General features: G+C 40.9%; 1 protein-coding gene across 1 annotated transcript in view; it reads left to right on the top strand.

Moving 5' to 3' along the window:
* Positions 1–18,215, top strand: part of DNAI3 (dynein axonemal intermediate chain 3) — a 57,261-nt gene that overhangs the window by 23,869 nt on the left and 15,177 nt on the right. The window contains exons 9-20 of the mRNA XM_034780086.1: positions 1,134–1,324; positions 2,204–2,328; positions 2,426–2,515; positions 5,153–5,242; positions 6,815–6,943; positions 9,342–9,415; positions 10,449–10,596; positions 11,516–11,603; positions 14,262–14,392; positions 15,282–15,345; positions 16,958–17,088; positions 18,012–18,209. Coding sequence (XP_034635977.1) covers positions 1,134–1,324; positions 2,204–2,328; positions 2,426–2,515; positions 5,153–5,242; positions 6,815–6,943; positions 9,342–9,415; positions 10,449–10,596; positions 11,516–11,603; positions 14,262–14,392; positions 15,282–15,345; positions 16,958–17,088; positions 18,012–18,209 — 1,459 coding nt within the window. The remainder of the gene's footprint in view (positions 1–1,133; positions 1,325–2,203; positions 2,329–2,425; positions 2,516–5,152; positions 5,243–6,814; positions 6,944–9,341; positions 9,416–10,448; positions 10,597–11,515; positions 11,604–14,261; positions 14,393–15,281; positions 15,346–16,957; positions 17,089–18,011; positions 18,210–18,215) is intronic.

Here is an 18,215-nt window from a genome sequence, read left to right as displayed (position 1 = left end):
TTCAGTAAAACAGTACACACAACTATACAATAGGTGTCACGATATACTCAGGTTTATAACTGTTAGTTTTAAAATCAAGACAAAAAACGGAATTCTCTGATGCATGCATTCCCAATCCATGCTCTTCTGATGTTGTGCTTTGTGGAAGGTGGTTTCAAATTTCTAAAAGAAGTTAGTCAACTGTTAAGCCACAATTAAATTTCAGATGGTTCAAAGTGTCTGTCAGTAGGGAAAGTTTTTAAAGTATATGTCTCACTCATTTCATATGTTTTTCCATACTCTACACCAGTGATGGGCAACCTGTGGCCACAGATTGCCCACCACTGCTCTACACTGTTACTTTTGCTAATTATTGAAGTACTTCCATCATAGTAATGCTATTGCATACCCGTCCAGTAATGTGACTAACACCTTCCTCTGAAGCATCAGACATTGGCTACTGTCAGAGACAGAATACTGCTCTAGATGAACCAGTGGTCCGGTCCAAGTAGTGCAGTCCCTATGTTTCTATATTCTGCATCTTCCTAGCCTATTTTTCTTCTTACTTGATACTGTAATAGGTTTGTGACATCACATTCATTTACATGGGAACAAGTAATACAGTTTATGACAAATTCATTTTCATGGGTAAACAAAAAATTGTGGGCCAGATCCTCATCTGGTGTAAATGGACGTAGCTCTATTAAAGTCAGGGAGCTACATCTGTTTATACCACCTGAGAATGTGGCCCTGACTCCTCTGCTGGAGTAAGTAGAAGGAGGAACTGTAAACTGTGAGGGCCCAGTCCTACAGTTCTTACTCACTTGAGGAGTCCACTGAAATCATTGGGGCTCCAGGGTTGGGTAGTAAACTTCAAGAGCCTAATCTAAGCCCACTGAAATCAAATCTATCTGAGCACACACAAGTGAAATGATAGCACAGTATGTCTATTTTTTATTAAGTGTATTTGAATGTGAAGGGCTCTCTTGAGAGTAGTGACCAGCACTGAGTAACCATTGTGCATACCACTGTGGGAGATGTGATCATAATTTTTAAATGAAAGATGTCTCTTTATTGAATTAATGGGTAATTATCCCATTGAATAATCACATCTGACATTTTTGAAAATGTTAACTATTATTTTCATAACACAGAGTGGAAATAGCATTGCAGCAAAATGAAATTATGAATGCCTTTTTTGATGACTGGAAAGCATTAGCAGAAGATGAAAGTGCCTTTGGTGGCAAGTCAGATGCTTACCTTAAGGAATACCAATCGTTTACAGACCTGCACTATCTGAAGCATAGAACAGTTAGCTGTGTTTGCTGGCACCCAACCATTTATGGTAATGCTTATAAAATATATAGTTCATGCCTGAAATAGTTTGAGAGCTTTAAAGTTTAAATTGATAAAGGTTTTATTGGCTTTTAAATGTGGAAACCACTGATTTGAGATAAAGTGGGATACGGACAGATATTGTGTAGAATTCAAAGAGGTAATGTTGTAGGCCAGATGATTTCTTGTGCAAGTGTATAGTAGAGAATACATAGGAAGGAAATTTTCCCCTTGTGAGATCCATTTAAAGGGACTCTAATTGTGCTGGGCCTAATTTCTTTCTCATACTCTCCCAGAAGCACACACTGCTCCATGGGGCCCTGCTTCTCTTTCAACTTCTCCTCACCACTTGCCTATGTGGCTCCACCTGAGTGCAGGGAGCACCAGTAGTCATTCTGAATGCTTCCCAATGTTTTCTTTGGGGTATTGCAGCTCCACACATTCCATTGAATAGCCAACACTGCAGGATGCAAAGGAAATCTGCCTTCTTTTTAAGTATAATGACAAAGGAATTGGTTTCTTAATGGGTGCCCAAGAGCATAACCATGTCTGTCACGTTATTCCAGTTTTGAGACTAGAATTTAACGACTCTTAGCAAAAATATTGAGTTATATTCTGGTCTTGGGCTTCCATCACTCATTTTTAAGGTGCCTAATCATTCATTAACTAAAATTATTGCTTTAAAGGTGACCTACAGTGGGGAAAAAAATTGGCTATGTATATAAAAAGGAGACTTAGACAATTTTTTCTCTTTACAGGTCACCTATAAAGCAATAATTAACAGAGCCATTAACACTTGAAGTGGGCATGGCATTTTTTTTTTTTTTTGTAGAAGTGCTAAAATTTTCCCTTTATCGACAATGAAGTTGTTTGTTTTCCCCTCGATCAGGGATTATAGCAGTGTCAGTAACAGAGCGGCTTTCTTATGAAGAACGCATTACCCAATCTGGTAAACTGTTGTTGCAGAAGTCACCAATTCTTTTTTGGAGTTTCTCTGACCCTATTCACCCTCAGGTATTTAAACGGGATTTTAAAATATTCAAAGCATTCAGACAAAGGAACAATCTTTCCAACATGGCTGTATTTCTCAATTGATTATTATTTTTTCTAGTTAATGCTGGAGTGCCCTGAAGAGGTCTACTGCTTTGAATTCTGTCCATCTGATCCCAATATCATTGCTGGAGGCTGCAGGAATGGACAGGTGTTGGCTCCTTTCTTCTTAGTTCTATTATTTTCTATATTGATTGTTCTAGTCAATCTTCATTTTTGAATTTTAATTTACTACATTAGTGTATGTGCACTAAATAGTGAATATTCAGTGTTCTTGAACAAATGGAAAATGCAGTATGGCAGCAAACTTGGTAGTTTGTATAAACCAGTGAAGCACAGTCAAAATACACATGGCCAAATCATACCACTTGTGGGATAAGTTCCCAGGTTCAGCTCCCCTTGTGGTAGTGAAACAGAGTTTGTACCTTTATTGTGCAGGTATGGACAATGAAGTCTCTTAACCCATGGATAATGAAGTATATACAAGGAAACCCCATTGCCTGCACTTTACTTCCTACTCCCCTGTTCCTTTTCAGTTTCCTAAGGAACCACATTCCTAGTGGCTCCCTACCTCTGTCTGGATCTAAATCCCCCTTGTGAGGGAAGTCTGACCACACCGAATAATGCTGTGGACAACTGTTTAGACAGTGATCCTCATTGACTCATTTTTCTTTAATAAATTACTTAACAAAACAGCAAAATGTATCAGAATGAGTATCTTAGGTTTTTCCTCCACAGAATTGCCTTGGCACATTGCCACTCTTAGGAGTATTGCATACTATTCTTCATGTCCCAGAACCACTAAAGGGATTGGGTTAACTAAAAATGTCCACTTCTAGTATCTAAGTGGCTAAGCTAACTGAAAGCTGTAGACCCATCCAGGCCTCTTGGTTCCAGAAACTGAGCATTTTCATCCATTGATAGCAGTTCATAGAAAAAAACATAGAAATTACCATGCTTGATCAGATGTCTGTCTAGTGCAGTATCCTGTCTGCCAGGGGACAGCACCAGATACATCAAAGGAAGGGAGAATATGTAAAGACGTTTTGGTCTTGTGAGAGTCTGTGATCATAACTGCTTCATGGTTTCAGTAGATGCTTGTCTTTAGGTGGGCTATGCTGCCTTTATCCTTCATCTCCAATATGGCAGAACGGTAGGCCTTTCCTTGGACCAAGAGTACCCGAATGCCTGTTACCAGTTGCACCAGGCCATGTCCAGATCCACGTCCCTGCTTGTACTTCATTGTGGCTTTAGAATACGAATGCTTTGCATCTTTAGAGTTCTCCTCCTTTTTTGGTTCTAGAGTGGAAATCAATAAAATATGAACATGATAGAGGATATATAAAATGATAAATGGTACAAAAGATACAGCTGGGCACCTCATTTATCCTCTCCCATAATACAAAAACAAAGAGACGGAGAATCATAGAAGATTAGGGTTGGAAGAGACCTCAGGAGGTCATCTAGTCCAACCCCCAGCTCAAATCAGGACCAATCCCAACTAAATCATCCCAGCCAGGGCTTTGTCAAGCTGGGCCTTGAAAACCTCTAAGGATGGAGATTTCACCACCTCCCTAGGTAACCCATTCCAGTGCTTCACCACCCACCTAGTGAAATAGTTTTTCCTAATATCCAATCTAGACCTCCCCCATTGCAACTTGAGACTATTGCTTCTTGTTCTGTCATCTGCCACCACGGAGAACAGCCTAGCTCCATCCTCTTTGGAATCCCCCTTCAGGTAGTTGAAGGCTGCTATCAAATCCCCCCTCACTCTTCTTTTCTGCAGACCAGTTCCCTCAGCCTTTTCTCGTAAGTCATGTGCCCCATCCCCCTAATCATTTTTGTTGCCCTCCACTGGACTCTCCAACTGGTCCACATCCTTTCTGTAGTGGGGGGCCCAAAACTGGACACAATACTCCAGATGTGGCCTCACCAGTGCTGAATAGAGGTGAATAATCACTTCCCTCGATCTGCTGGCAGTGCTCCTACTAATGCAGCCCAATATGCCGTTAGCCTTCTTGGCAACAAGGACACACTGTTGACTCATATCCAGCTTCTCGTCCACTGTAATCCCCAGGTCCTTTTCTGCTGAAATGCTGCTTAGCCAGTCGGTCCCCAGGCTGTAGCAGTGCATGGGATTCTTCTGTCCTAAGTGCAGGATAATGAAATTGAGAGGAAATGCATTTAAACTGTTATAAAAGAAATACTTTCTTTACACAACACATAATTAACTTGTGGAGCCACAAGATATTACTGACCCCAGGAAATTAAAACAATTCAGAAGAGGATTAGATATTTTTATGGACAGGGGAAGTTTTATTCCCAACTTGCATTAGTTAATGTTGGTTTATGAAACATTAATGTTTATATCCCATATAAATGTTTTATCCTGTCTGTAAACATTCTCATCATCCATAGAAATGTCTAATCCTTTATTGAGTCCTGAGGATGTGATGGCATAGAAGCAGTTTTTCAGTCCACAACCTCAGCAATCACTTTAAAGGTGACACTTAGAAATGCTTGATCAGCGTGACAGGCTGCACAGACCAGCTAATTGTTAACGGACTCAGATGGTTCTAGGATTTGCAGTCTGTTGCACCAGACTGCTACAGTGAGCGTCTGCAGAGGCAATATCTTAAAAAAACCCACCACCCTCCAGTTCTGGCATCGTAAGTAGACTTCCTCCTTCTACTTTCAAACAGCGCTCGTATTACAGTTCAGAAATCTGTTTTAATCTATCGTTTAAACAGAAAAAATTCTTGGTAAGGACGTTCATTTCTCCTCATAGGTTGTACTGTGGGACATTTCTGAGTATGAAGAAAAGCTGCAGAATGCTAAAACTGGTGCTGGTGGAAGCAAGAACACCGCTGTTAATATGGTTAGTACTTGAGTTCTGTATTTAGTGCTGGAGTATGACCTGCTGTGAATAAAAAAAGGGAAAATGAGAGGAAGTTAGGAAATAAATATGGGAAAGGGAATGCAGGCTTAAAATGAAGGAAATATCAGCCTGGCAATGAAGTACTAACTAGACTGTTTGCATTCCGATACACGAGGCAACAAAATAAAACTTTATCAAAATCTCATATCTACATCATCAACCCAGATAAATAATATTACTGTAATTTATACAGACCAGAAATACAATAGGGCATTGTTATTTATTGAGCACCAACAGTGTATTCAGCCCTACCCCCAGGAAGCTACCTGTCACGGGCCGGGACTCACCAGTGCGGCGCCTCGTGCTGGTCGTCCAGGGAATTAGCATTTCCAGCCTCCAGAGCACCCTCTGCAGGCTGGTGTCCCATTTGACGCTGGGCCCAAGTCCCTCCTGGATCCCGGTGCCCCTTTCAGGCCGGAGTACTGCCTCCTGGCAGTACTCTCACAAATCTGGGTCTCCCCTCCCCAGGGAACCCCCACCCTCTATCTCCACCTCGCCTCAGTCTTGGGCTACTGCCAGTCACCATCTAGCCCCTGCTCACTGGGGCAGACTGCAGTGTAAAAGCCACTCATCATAGGCAAGGGGCGTTTTGGACCTGCTGCCTCTGCCTGCCGTCTGCAACCCCAAATACCTTCTTTGGCCTTTAACAAGGCCTGCAGCCTGGGGCGTTTCTAGGCCGGAGCTCCCCAGCTCCTCTGGCCTTCCCCCAGCCCTGCTGCTCCAGTCTTGGTACCCTCTCAGCTTCCAGGCAGCCAGGCCCTTCCCTCTCTAGCGCATGAGACTCTCTGTGCTCCTGGCCCACTGCCCTCTTATAAAGGCTAGCTGGGCCCTGATTAAGCCAGCCTCGGCCTGATTGGGGCGTGGCCCCCCCCAGCTGAGGCTGCTTTCCCCATTCAGCCCCGCTTTTCCTTCCCTGCCACAGCCCTCTCCCCGGGTTGTTTTAAGCCTTTTAAGGCAGGAGCAGATGACCACCCTGCTACACAACCGAATAGATCAAATCAATATAATATATTGGATGATGGTATAAACTGAAAGCAGAACAGAAATTTTCCCCAGTGCTAAACGTGTATATGGAAGTGTGTTTTAAAGGACAGATTTAAAGGATAGAGGGAAGGTGGTTTGGCTCACGGAATAAGGGAGCTAATTCCAGGCAGAGTGTGTGGTATGGAAGAAGGCATGAAGATGAGAATGGAAAGAGGATACAGAGTAGGTAATTAGAAAGAAGGCCTGAGAGCACAGTGGAAGAAATAATGCTATATTGGAGGTGGCCGGAGCAATTGTGGACATAATTTTTACAGTATGGTATGCCAGGATCTGATTCAAAGCTGACTGAGACTTTCCATTGACTTTGATGGGCTTTAGATCAGACCCCTAGAAACGTTTCTAGATTGAACTAAAATACTGTAATGGGCCATTAACAATATGTGCAGTTTCCTTTTGTTTTTCTTGATAACTAATGTTGTATTTTGCAAAACATACCTTTTAAAATGTATCTTTTAAAAACTTCTCTAGCCAACGTTTATACAAGCACAACAAAGTGGTAAGGAACCACATTTTGTGAGATATTGTGCAGTCTCTTCTATAGAATATGGCCATAAAACAGTAATAACAGATATACACTGGCTGCCAGACTATTTTGAGGTGAGTTTCAATTGATATTTTATTACTTTTTCTTTATATTTTTAACAAACCACTAATAAAATCAGTGTGTGAACTGCAGATCAGGTGTTACAAGATGAAATTATTTATAATAATCTCAGCAGTACTTGGGCTCAGTATTTCTGACTGCATCCCAGAATGCCAAACAATGTCAATCTGGTCCCTCTCATGCTCTCTGTACTTTAGGATGGTACTCCACTTCACTTTTTATTACAGCTGATTCAGATATGTAGCTGACCTTATTATAAGATTTCTAGCTTTACTCAGAATTACATTAAAGATGTTTTGATAACTACAGATGGGATTTCAAAATATATTAACTCTACTATGGGAATTCCTAGCCTGACACTGAGAAGTTAAAGCAATAATTTCTTAGGTCACTCAAACAACTTAGTTGCCAGAAATGACTTCACTAACAGATCTCCTTTTTCTAGATAGAAGTTGCACCCACAAAAATTGCACCTACATTTTCTTCCTATCCTATTCATAGTGCTCCAGCCATTGTATCTTAAGGGCCCATTCAGCTCCCTTTCAAGTTAGTGTGGGAGGGTAAGAGGGCTTCCAGGAGTCAGCCCTACGTGATCATGTGTTGTCTAAGTGGTAGGATTAGTGAGGCGTGCAAAAAAGAGGCCAGGCTGAAAACTCAGACCCACAACCCAAAGTGGATGTTATCTTGAGAATTTCTTGTAACTAAGTTTTTAAGACTCAGTTGCTACTGCATTAACAGTCAAGTGAAGACCGTGGAGAAGACAATGCACAGACATCATTGGAAGGAAGATTGATACATTTGCACATTAATAATTATATTGTGATAGTACCCACAACCCCCTCTTGGTATTATACATACATGTATAAAGACAAGGCCTCCCCAGAAGAGTACATACAAATTTGCCAGTGGTTCAGCTCAGGGTATGTGTACAGCAGGGGTGGCCAACCTTTGGCTCCGGAGCCACATGCGGCTCTTCAGAGGTTAATATGCAGCTCCTTGCATAGGCGCCAACTCCGGGGCTGGAGCTACAGGCGCCAGCTTTCTAATGTGCTACAGAGTGCTCGCTGCTCAACCTCTGGCTCTGCCCCAGGCCCCGGCCCCACTCCACCCCTTCCCCCAAGGACCCTGCCCCTTCCCCTCAGTCTGCCGTGCCCTTGCTCCTCCTCCTGCCCCCCAACCTCTGAGCCTCCTGCACACCACAAAACAGCTGATTGCAGCAGGCGGGAGGTGCAGGGATGGAGAGTTAGGTGCTGATCAGTGGTGCTGCTGGCAGGTGGGAGACACTAGGGGCAGGGGGGAGCTGACAGGGGGGCTGCTGATGTGTTACTGTGGCTCTCTGGCAATGCACACTGGTAAATTCTGGCTCCTTCTCAGGCTCAGGTTGGCCATCCCTGCTCTACAGCATCAGTGCTACAGTGGCACAGGGTCAGCAAATCCAGTATTACAAAACTGCATGATAGACAGTAAACAAGCTACATTAGGATTCTAATCCAGCCTTCCTTACTCATGCAAATAACCCTTTGACTTCAGTGGCCATGTTTGTGTGAGAAAATTTAGTAGGATTTGGCTTATAAATGATGGGTGCAACTTTGCTGAGTGGCTGATAAATGCAGGTTTTGCCAATGAACAGGAAGTAGTCAATTCTTTTTCTAGACAAAGATTCCATTGTGTACATACATTTTCATCTTTTTGAGATTGGGAATTAGGTCTGAAAATAAGATCAGAAAACATTAGTGGCATCAATAACATGCTTTATTTCATCAGCACTTTGTTTTCTATTCCATTTATTTTCTGAATAAGTTTCAATGTAAATCTGATTTTCTGTTTTGATCTAAAAAGAGGAAATAGTTCAGAGAAAATAGTTATTGGAAAAACATACACAGCCCAATAAACGCTAAATTATTTATAATTATTATAAGTATCATTTGAGATATTCACTTTTTGAATTGCAATTTCACTATGTAGTTGTTTACCATTAATTCTTCACTGATTTGCTATTTGTTTAAGCAGGATGAAATTTACAAGAGAATGGCTATTAGGTACTCACATATTTGACAATTGAGGGCCTGATTTTCAGTTGTGCCAGAAACTTAAGATCTCATTGACCTCATTTCATGTTGTATGTGCTTGGCATTTCTGAATATCAAGGCACTACTGATTTGCTTGAAGTAGGTTTGTTTTGGTAAAACATGTTTATTTCATTTTCATATCAATGGGCTAGTGAGCCCTGACTTGCACAGCTGTACCAGGGTATTTGTACAGCCAACAGTGAGAGGCTCTCTTTCTTAAAGCCTGTTGTAGAGGTGGTGGAGAAGTAGCTTTGTTGATAATAATTTGTTGCCATTTGTCATCCCCATCTCCCTATATTATTAATTATTATTATTATTTTAGGTTAACAGAATGGGCATTGCTTTTGAAAACAGAACTGGAGTTTGTGTGCAGCTTGTAACCTGCTCTCCTGATTGGTAATGCATTCTACAAATGTTTTCATAGGCACCAACAGTCACAAAACATCTCCTGAATTCCTTTGAAAATCCTTCTAAATACACCTTATTCCGTCTCTCTGCTAAATGTTTCAGCATATATTCCATGGTGTAACTGACCAAGTTCTGAATTCCTACAAAGCTGTCTGGAATAGATGAAATTCATCCTGTTGCAGAGGGCCAGCATACAGACCACCACATCACTTAAGCCCCACATAAGGGCAGTGTGTGGGGTCAACTAGCTAGACAGCCTTACAGAGGTGCTTTCATGCTTGCTCTGTGCCACAGAAAAAATGTCTGGGCTGGCCCCACGTAGCTTGTCCTGAAAGGCCACAGAACTGCATTTATGCACAGAAGGCTGCTAAATAACCTAAGGCCATGTCTACATGGGAAACTTTTGCTCAAATAGTGACGTCAATTAGTGTGGGTTTTTAAATGACATTTCTAAACTGGCAAAAGCCCTCGTGTAGATGCAGTTAGACCTGCACATAGTTCTTTTGCCAGTACAACTCATTTCATTCAGGAAGCATCCACTACGGGCCACTGTCAGAGACAGGATGCTGGACTAAATGGACCTTGAGTCTGACCCAGTCTAACATTTCTTATATTCCTCAACTGGCTGGCAGGGCTGTGGATGCAATTCCAACCCAGAGGCTGGAATAGCAGCTATGGGTGGTGGGCCTCCACAGCAGACTCATTCCCAGACCAAGTAATTAGGCTCTATGCAAGGGAGTGCATTTCATCCACTGAGTATGTAGTTTTCTTAAACAAACTGTATGATGCTTATTTAGCTACAGTATATGATTAAAAACAGAGTGAGGACAAAATGTGGAGTAACAAAAGTAGCTATAAATTAGTTCTCCATTTCTCTGTTCCCCAAACTCTTGCATCTATTCCTATACTAATTTTGAAGATAGAAGATAAAAAACAAATATTATGCAAAAGCTTATGGAAAAGTTAAAATGATTTTTAAGCATACGAAGAGCAATAATCTACAATTTCTGGTTTTGTGGAGCTCCATATTATTTTGGGATCTTCGAGCCCCCAAAACTACTATCCAGAATTCAACTGAGAAGGCAAAAGATGAGAAGGCTATCGAGGCTCCCCCTGATGTGCCGACTACTTTTAAACATCTGGATCTCTCCTGGAGACCTCTCATTAAGGTACTGTGTATAATGTATAATCTTGCAGAGTTGTCATGACATTTTTAAATAAAAAAATCACAGTGCAGTCATGCTAAATTTAGTAAAAAAGTCATGGTTTTAGGGGGAAAGGTATGAAAATGCAGTTCTACCTCTTCAGAGACAATATACCTAAATCCCTTCACTGCTGCTGCCTCTTTGCCCTGCCAACAGGGCACCAACCACCTGCAGAAGCACCCTCTGCCCCAGTACCCCAACCCTAATCCCACTGGTCAAACCTGAGTGGCACTGTGACCCTGTGCACTAGGTCACAATGCCCGGATTGGGGAGCCAGGTCCAGACCTGCAGGATAGGAGTCACTGCTGTGGGGTGAGTGTATACAGGCTCACTCTCCACCCCCTCACCCCAAAACTTACCATGTAAATGTTCACAGTATTGTGATTTTCCTTTTAATTTTGTTGTGATTCGTGTAGGGGAAGACCACATTTTATCCCTATAACATCAACAGAATAGAACAAATACTTTCCAAACTTAGCTTACAAGAACTTTAAAATGATCTAAGAATTTCTGAATAAACGCAGGCTACAGTGAAAGTAGTAATGTATAAGAGCATTTTTACCAGCAGGTTGTCTCTTCTGGTCAGAGCAGGTCTAGAGACATGTTTGTTAAAACACAAGTGGCCACCGGGGCTACCACCAGTGGAGCTGACATTGAAGTGGCAACAGTGAGAAACAGGGGGGGAAAGCATAATGTAGACTGGACCACTGAGTCACATTTTAACTACTGCTAGCAAAGAAGGGGGCGGAAGCCAGGGTTTGTGGAATCTGAAGAATGCACTTCAGACTGACAGGTCTTTACCATTACAACAGAAAGCAATTTAGCCATATGCCTCAAGTGTTTGACAAAATGAGTTATCAAATACTCCCTTTGTATTAAACAGGCAAACCTATCCAAGAGCGACACAAGTGGAGACTATAGTCCTACTAAAATTAGCCTAGTGGAAGAGCATTTCCATTACAAAATGCAAGGTAATATTTTCAGTTTATATTTTTGAGATATAAGTATTTTCATAAGATGATTTTTCTCTGTATATAGAATAAAAGATAAGCAACATAAATATACTGTAATGAATGGATCAGTTTTCCTAAATTTACTGGTATATCATGGCACTGAAGGTAATAAGCACATACAATATGAGAAGAACAGAATCTCTACCAATGGGTCACAGGTTATCAGCTCTCATTAGAAGTTATACTAGCAAGCTGTTTTTCTCAGGAGTACTTACTCCCATCAAAGTGAATTGAGCCTTGGTCAGTACTATGTGTGATTTCCTCCTTTAGAGCCACTGTTAGAAATGTATTAATCTGGGTGTTTATTTTAAATGAACCTTTCCTTACTTCATTTTCTACTCCTTAGGCAAGTCTTCTATTTGCTCACTTTGCAGCAGAAATTATTAGTCTCTGTACGAGAATACTTTCAGAGAAAGTATTCAGAGAGCAAACCTATCTTGCTATCTTAGGTACTTGTAAACTCCCATTACCATAGTATTTGAGTGTTACTGCCACACAATCTTTAATGTATTTATCCTCACATGCCCATCAAAGGTAGAGAAGTGCTATTACTCCCATTTTACAGAGGGGTAAACTAAGGCACAGAAAGGCTAAGTGATTTGCTCAAGGTCACACAGGTCACTGACTGATCAGGTAATTGAACCCAATTCTTCTGAGTCCTATGCTAATGTGTGGACCATCCTTCCTCCCTGCATTGGTAAAGTAGCAATCAAAAGGGAAATACTGAAAAATCATTAAAGTCTTTGGAGAATGGGGAAGGCAATAGAAGGGGGATGAGGCAGATTTGGAAGGGTGAAAGATCCTCAGGTGGGTTTATAAGGTTTGGAGCAAATTAGTATCAATGGGACAGCATGGGTCCTTAAAAATACTTTTGGAAATCATTACCACACTGACCCTGAAGCACTACAACTCTGTTACTAAGATGTGCTGGATCAGATTTATGTACTGCCCACTACTAACTGCAGTTGGTGTAAATAAAAAGTTCATAAATAATTCTACAAACTCACTATCTTAAAATATTCACATAGCAAACTTCAAATTCCCCCAAAATGCCCCCCAAAAATGAGAGAACGCAAGAGATACACTAATCTTTCAGCTGTCTAGTTCTAACTTGCTACTGAGCCCGCGTCAAAGAAGGAAAGTAAGAATTCTGGGACAACAGAATTCATTGTCAATTGTCTTTATCAAGTTCTCAAGATACATAACACGTTTTAGAACAACACAGACTCCAGCAAGTATTAGACATTTTCATTACTGGTGATCATGTTTTTCCCCTCAGGTTGAAAGGGACATTGCCTAGTCAAGTTTCGTCTAAACGAAAGAAAGACCAAGAGAAATATTGCTGTAGTTTTTAATTCCAATATACAGTCACGGTTAGCAGCCAACAAGCTCCATCTAGAGAGCAAATACATCTATACCAGAGAAACTTTACTCATTTGTATAGTCCCACTGAAGTCAATGAGACCACTTGGGTGCATAAATGTTCATAGAATTGGGCCCAGACTCTGTTATGCTCTGAAGTCAGGGTTTTCCATCACACCTTTTCCAGCAGTGCGTAGGATTCTCAAGTGACAGATTTTTCTGTCTATCATCCCAGACCCACAACCCTGCTTATCCATTTACATGGCTGCAGCAGAGCTGTCTTCACAAGCACATCCTGTATTGTGAGTTTTTCTTAGCCTCTCCCATTTAGGGTAACCACCTTTTCAAAAGGCAAAAGCAGGACACATGCAGGAGCCCTGCCCCTTCTGTGACTCCACCCCTGTTCCTCCTCTTATCCCTGAGTCCCTGTCCCCTGGCCAGGCCGAAAGCCAGAACCAGGCCCTGGTAAGAGCCAGCCTGCTGTGGGGAGCCCTGGGTCCTCCACCTGCTCCGGGCGGTCTTACCGTGGCCTGGCTCCAGCTTCTGGCCTTGCCATGGGGGAAGGGACTCTGGGGTAAGAGGAGAAGAAGGGGCAAGGCCTCATGACAAAGGAGGGGGGATAAGGCAAAACTCAGCCCTCCCCACCCTGGAACAGGCTGACGCAGCCCCTGAGCCCTGGAAGGCACGGAGCGGGCGCTTCAGGGAATCTGTGACAAATGCCGTCCCGGAGTCATTCAGCCTGGGACTGGGTCTTGAAATCCACATTTTGGATTGTCCCACCCAATTCAGGATGGGTGATCACCCTCTCCCATTGCTACAACAGTGTTAGAGTTCTGCTGGGGTAGCAACATTGGGAGTACTAGTGTAGACTGGTCATCGGCATTTTAACCACTGCGTTGTGTAAACTGGCCTAGTCTAGTGCTCCCGCTGTGGCTGCCACTAGTGGAGCTGCATCAGTGGTGGGCAACTGTGGGAGATTTTATGAAAAATCTGAAGTGTAGGCACCACAAGAGTACTGCTTAGCCTGCCTTAGCAATCTGTATGTGCTCAGCCTCTTTCCCCCAGCTAGAGTTAAGATAACGTTCCTTCCATGCCATACTAGGTTCACTCTTCTCTGGAAATTTCTTCCCTTCTTTATTTCTCATCTTGAAAGTTCTAATCCCTCACCCTTGAATTACCTGTAAGGAAAATAAGATGTCTGATCTAGTAAATTTCCCTATCACACCAAACGATTATATCCATACTCTTTTCAAGATAAGATGCAATACCAAATCAAACCAGAAATGTATGGAGACGAAAATCCTTATAAGCAGTTAAGGGTCCCTTCAGCCAAACCTCTTAAGATACTGGAGAATATCGCCACCAACTTTTTTGTTGGAACTGAAGTAAGTTAAACATTTTGATCATCATTTATGACTGATAATTTTTAAAATAGTGGGGGTGTGCTGAACAATTTACACAGACTGGTGCATGCACATGTTTTCTTTATGAGTTAATCAGTAGTTTTTTCACTCTGAATTTGCCTTGCCTTTGTACCCCATTTTGACACATTTATATAAATATTTTACTTTAAAAGATTGCTGGGCCGTACACTCATGCTTAAAGGCTGGGATTGAAAGTCAGTGGGAATGGGGTGGCTAATTCCCTTAGGCTCCATTGGAAATCCCAGCCAAAAGGTGTTGAACTTAATTCTTAAACCCAGGAACACAGAAAATGTCTTTATTCCCATTGCACGGTTTCCCTAAAGGTCTCATGAAAGCTTTATCGTATTTTCAATTTTTACCCTAATTTAGTCCTGTATTAAAAATAAGCCTAATATTCCAGCTTCTACCTCATTTAACCTAGATCTAGCTGCCAAAATTGAACAATTTAAAAGGGTGTCTTCTTAAAATTTCCTGCATTTCTTCCATTTTGGGGTTCCCATTGAAATCATTTTTCTCTCTTGCTGCCACCTTTTCCTAAAATTGTGGGGCAAGGTCCATACCATAAATGTGAACTATTCCAGCTCTACATGAAGAATGCCCTATAAATGCTGATCGGTGACTGCAATTTTTTTAAAATTAAAACAACCCAACTGATAAAGTAATGTGAACATTTGCCCCATTTTTGTAGTCGTGCTAAAACATGTTCAGATTAAATGTATCTAAAAATTGACATTTAGTAAAGAGACTCCAATTTTACCAACTAAAAGTAGTCACATTTTGACTAAAGCTTTTGCTATAAATATTTCACCCAGCCTCCATTTGCATTTATTTGATTTCTCTGACATCACAGGATGGTGAAGTTATTTATTCCGACTGGAAGATGGAAAGAGAGAGTGACTCAGGAAGGCTGATTAGTAAGTTCAAGTTTTTCACCATCAACTAAAACTGCCTTTTTAAGCTAATGGACGGACAGATGGATATAGAGAATACTGACATAGATTTAAGCCTTGTTTTATTACACGGAGATATAAGCTTTGTAGGACGGACTCTTGCCCTGTCTGCAATAGGAATTTGACTAATTGCTGACAACAGGCATCAGCAAAGAGCCTCCAAACTGGTGTTGAAAATGATTTGACTGTCACAGTAGAATGAAGAAAACCCTTTTCAATACCATTACCGAATGCATGATCAGTGATCCTGAAAACAATTTTGTCCCATTTACACTAGTAATTAAAATGTTTTTAACACCAGCTCAGTGGGACCTGTTGCAACTGTTGCCAGAAATGGGTCAATTTGTTTGTATAGATGGAGCTTAAATGTAAGCTGATGCCCTGTAAACAGTTTTGAAGAAGACCATTTCCAGACACAGAATAGCAGCAAACGTAGTAGTGGTAGAAATCTCCTCCTTCCCAAGTCTTTTCAGTTGAAAGCTGAATTGTGACTATTTAAACAGGAAATTGCATTTTTCAAAATCACAACAAAATTAATTGAAAAACCTATATTAATACATTATTTGGCTGCACAGTTAAAATGAAAATGTCTGCAAATCCAATAGGTCCTTAGAGTGACATTAGCTTAGCCACATGGTACATTCTGAGTAGTATATTAAAAACTCAAATGATACTATATTAAATATTAAACCATTCATTTAACAATATAAAAACAAAGGAAATACATAGTATGTATGTCGTGCAACTTGGCTGACAATGTTGCTGTAGGAATCCAAACTTCTGTATTTCCTGGCTTTTAAATTTTAACTACATTAGTGTAGCTTTTGCATTTAATTGACAGATACAAACACTGGAATATTTTTAGTAACTGAGGGATTCAATAAAGAGGAGCTAGAAGTTTTAAGTTGCATTTGAATGTCTTATTGTTTCTATCATGAACTAAGAAATGCTTGCTGAACTAACAGTTTTATAGGATGATGACTAAAGATATTCAATTTATAGACATAAATAAAAAGCATATTTTAAAAACTTCTCAAATTGTGTCAGTATCTCACAAAAATGTACACTGAACAATAAAGCAAATAATAATAAAGCTAATAATATCTGAATTAATGAAAATTCTCTAAAGACAAGTACAGTGCCTTCTATAGCTCTCCACTAGGATCTCCTTCCTCGGGGACGAATGCCTGAGAGTTATTAGAAAATTAGAAGAGAGACTTAAAGAGAAGAGATTGTATTAAACTAATCAAAATGCAAGGGCCTGTAATCAGGTACTTAAGTGTTTTAACCAATTGGCAGGCAGGCACAACTATGGCAGTTTGATATCACAATTTTCTTGGGCAAAACTGCAGACATACATTTGGGTTGAGGCCGCTTTTCTCTGTGCTAGTCAGCTTCAGAGCACATGGATCTGAGGCACAAAAACCCAGGAGAGGGAATCTATAAAGATAATGGATCCAATCCTGCAGTAGTTATTCCAGAAAAACTCCTACGAGGCTGAGGATTGTAGGATCAATTTCACTATCTTCAGAAAACTAGAGTTACAAGTAAATAATTGTCCTTTTCATTCCATTAGGTCAGAAACCAGCTAACAAATACACCATCCATGATGGAATTGTCCATACTATACAAAGATCTCCATTTTTCAAAGACATCATTCTTAGTGTTGGAGGCTGGAATTTTGCCATATGGAAAGAAGGTGTTACAGTAAGTTACTTTTGGCAACAGACATACTATAGTTGATGGAGAAAAGAATAGAGTAACTACAGGATATAGCCTCAGGGACAATACTCACGGAAATGATGGTAGAGGGCAGAGCTGGCCAGTTTGAAAATAAATTGGGTTAAAAAAATAAGCTATTTTCTCCTCCCAGAGTGAAGCTTTTAAAAATAGTGTTGTAAACTTGGCTCCAACGGAGGAAGCAACTTTCTCTAATACCAGCTTTTGTGACAGTTGTGGCTTCTGCCCAGGCTATTTACATTTCAAGCAGTCTGTTGTGAGTCAGAGGAGCTGAGAGTAGAGGTAGGATGTGCTAAACAATACTGCAGGCTTAAGGAACCCCTATGAAACAAAAGTAATTTGAACAACAGAGTAAAAGAGACAGCAAACAATAATTCATTATCTCTTTTTTCCCTTTGGAGTTATAGCACATTGAAGGGCAAAGTGACTAGTTACAGGGAAAAGGAAATGCACTATTCTAGTCTAAAGATAGCAAAGGCAAGGATGGCTATGGTAGCATCCATACCAGTGAGGAATGGGTGCAGTCTTTTGGCCAGCCAAATATTGAAAAATATGTTTCTTACTATTGCTGCCATCTGGGAATCCAGGACTTTAGTTGCATCTAGCAAAACCCAGATTTGTTGTTTGTCTTGTTTGTCAATTGGTAGACTCCCTCAACTGAGGGAATGGGCATCAACTTTTCCACTTCCCTACAACACTTCTCTTTACCAGTCAACAATATACAGGCTGGTTTTGACACCATAATTACTTGTGTAGTGGAATCACTCAGAAATGGTAATGGTTCTCACATTACACAAGCAGGAGTCTGGAAAGAGTTCTGACTGGGTTGGTTTTTTGGTTTTGATTGTTTTGGTTTCTGTTTCATTGACTTTTTTTTTTTTTTAATTAAGAGCGGCCCAATCCTTCAATCATGCTGCTCATCAAAAAGATATACTGTAGGACATTGGTCCTTATCAAGAGCAGGAGTTTTCTTCATTGGTAGAGAAGATGGAAATATTGATATTTGGGACCTACTGGAGAAAACACATGAGCCATCCCAGACCCAGAACATCTCTATATCAATGATCACCTGCATCAAACCCTGGATTGTCTCT

Source organism: Trachemys scripta, chromosome 8 (assembly GCF_013100865.1).
Source record: "Trachemys scripta elegans isolate TJP31775 chromosome 8, CAS_Tse_1.0, whole genome shotgun sequence".
Taxonomy (NCBI): Eukaryota; Metazoa; Chordata; order Testudines; family Emydidae; genus Trachemys; species Trachemys scripta.
This window is presented reverse-complemented; position numbering and strand designations above follow the sequence as displayed.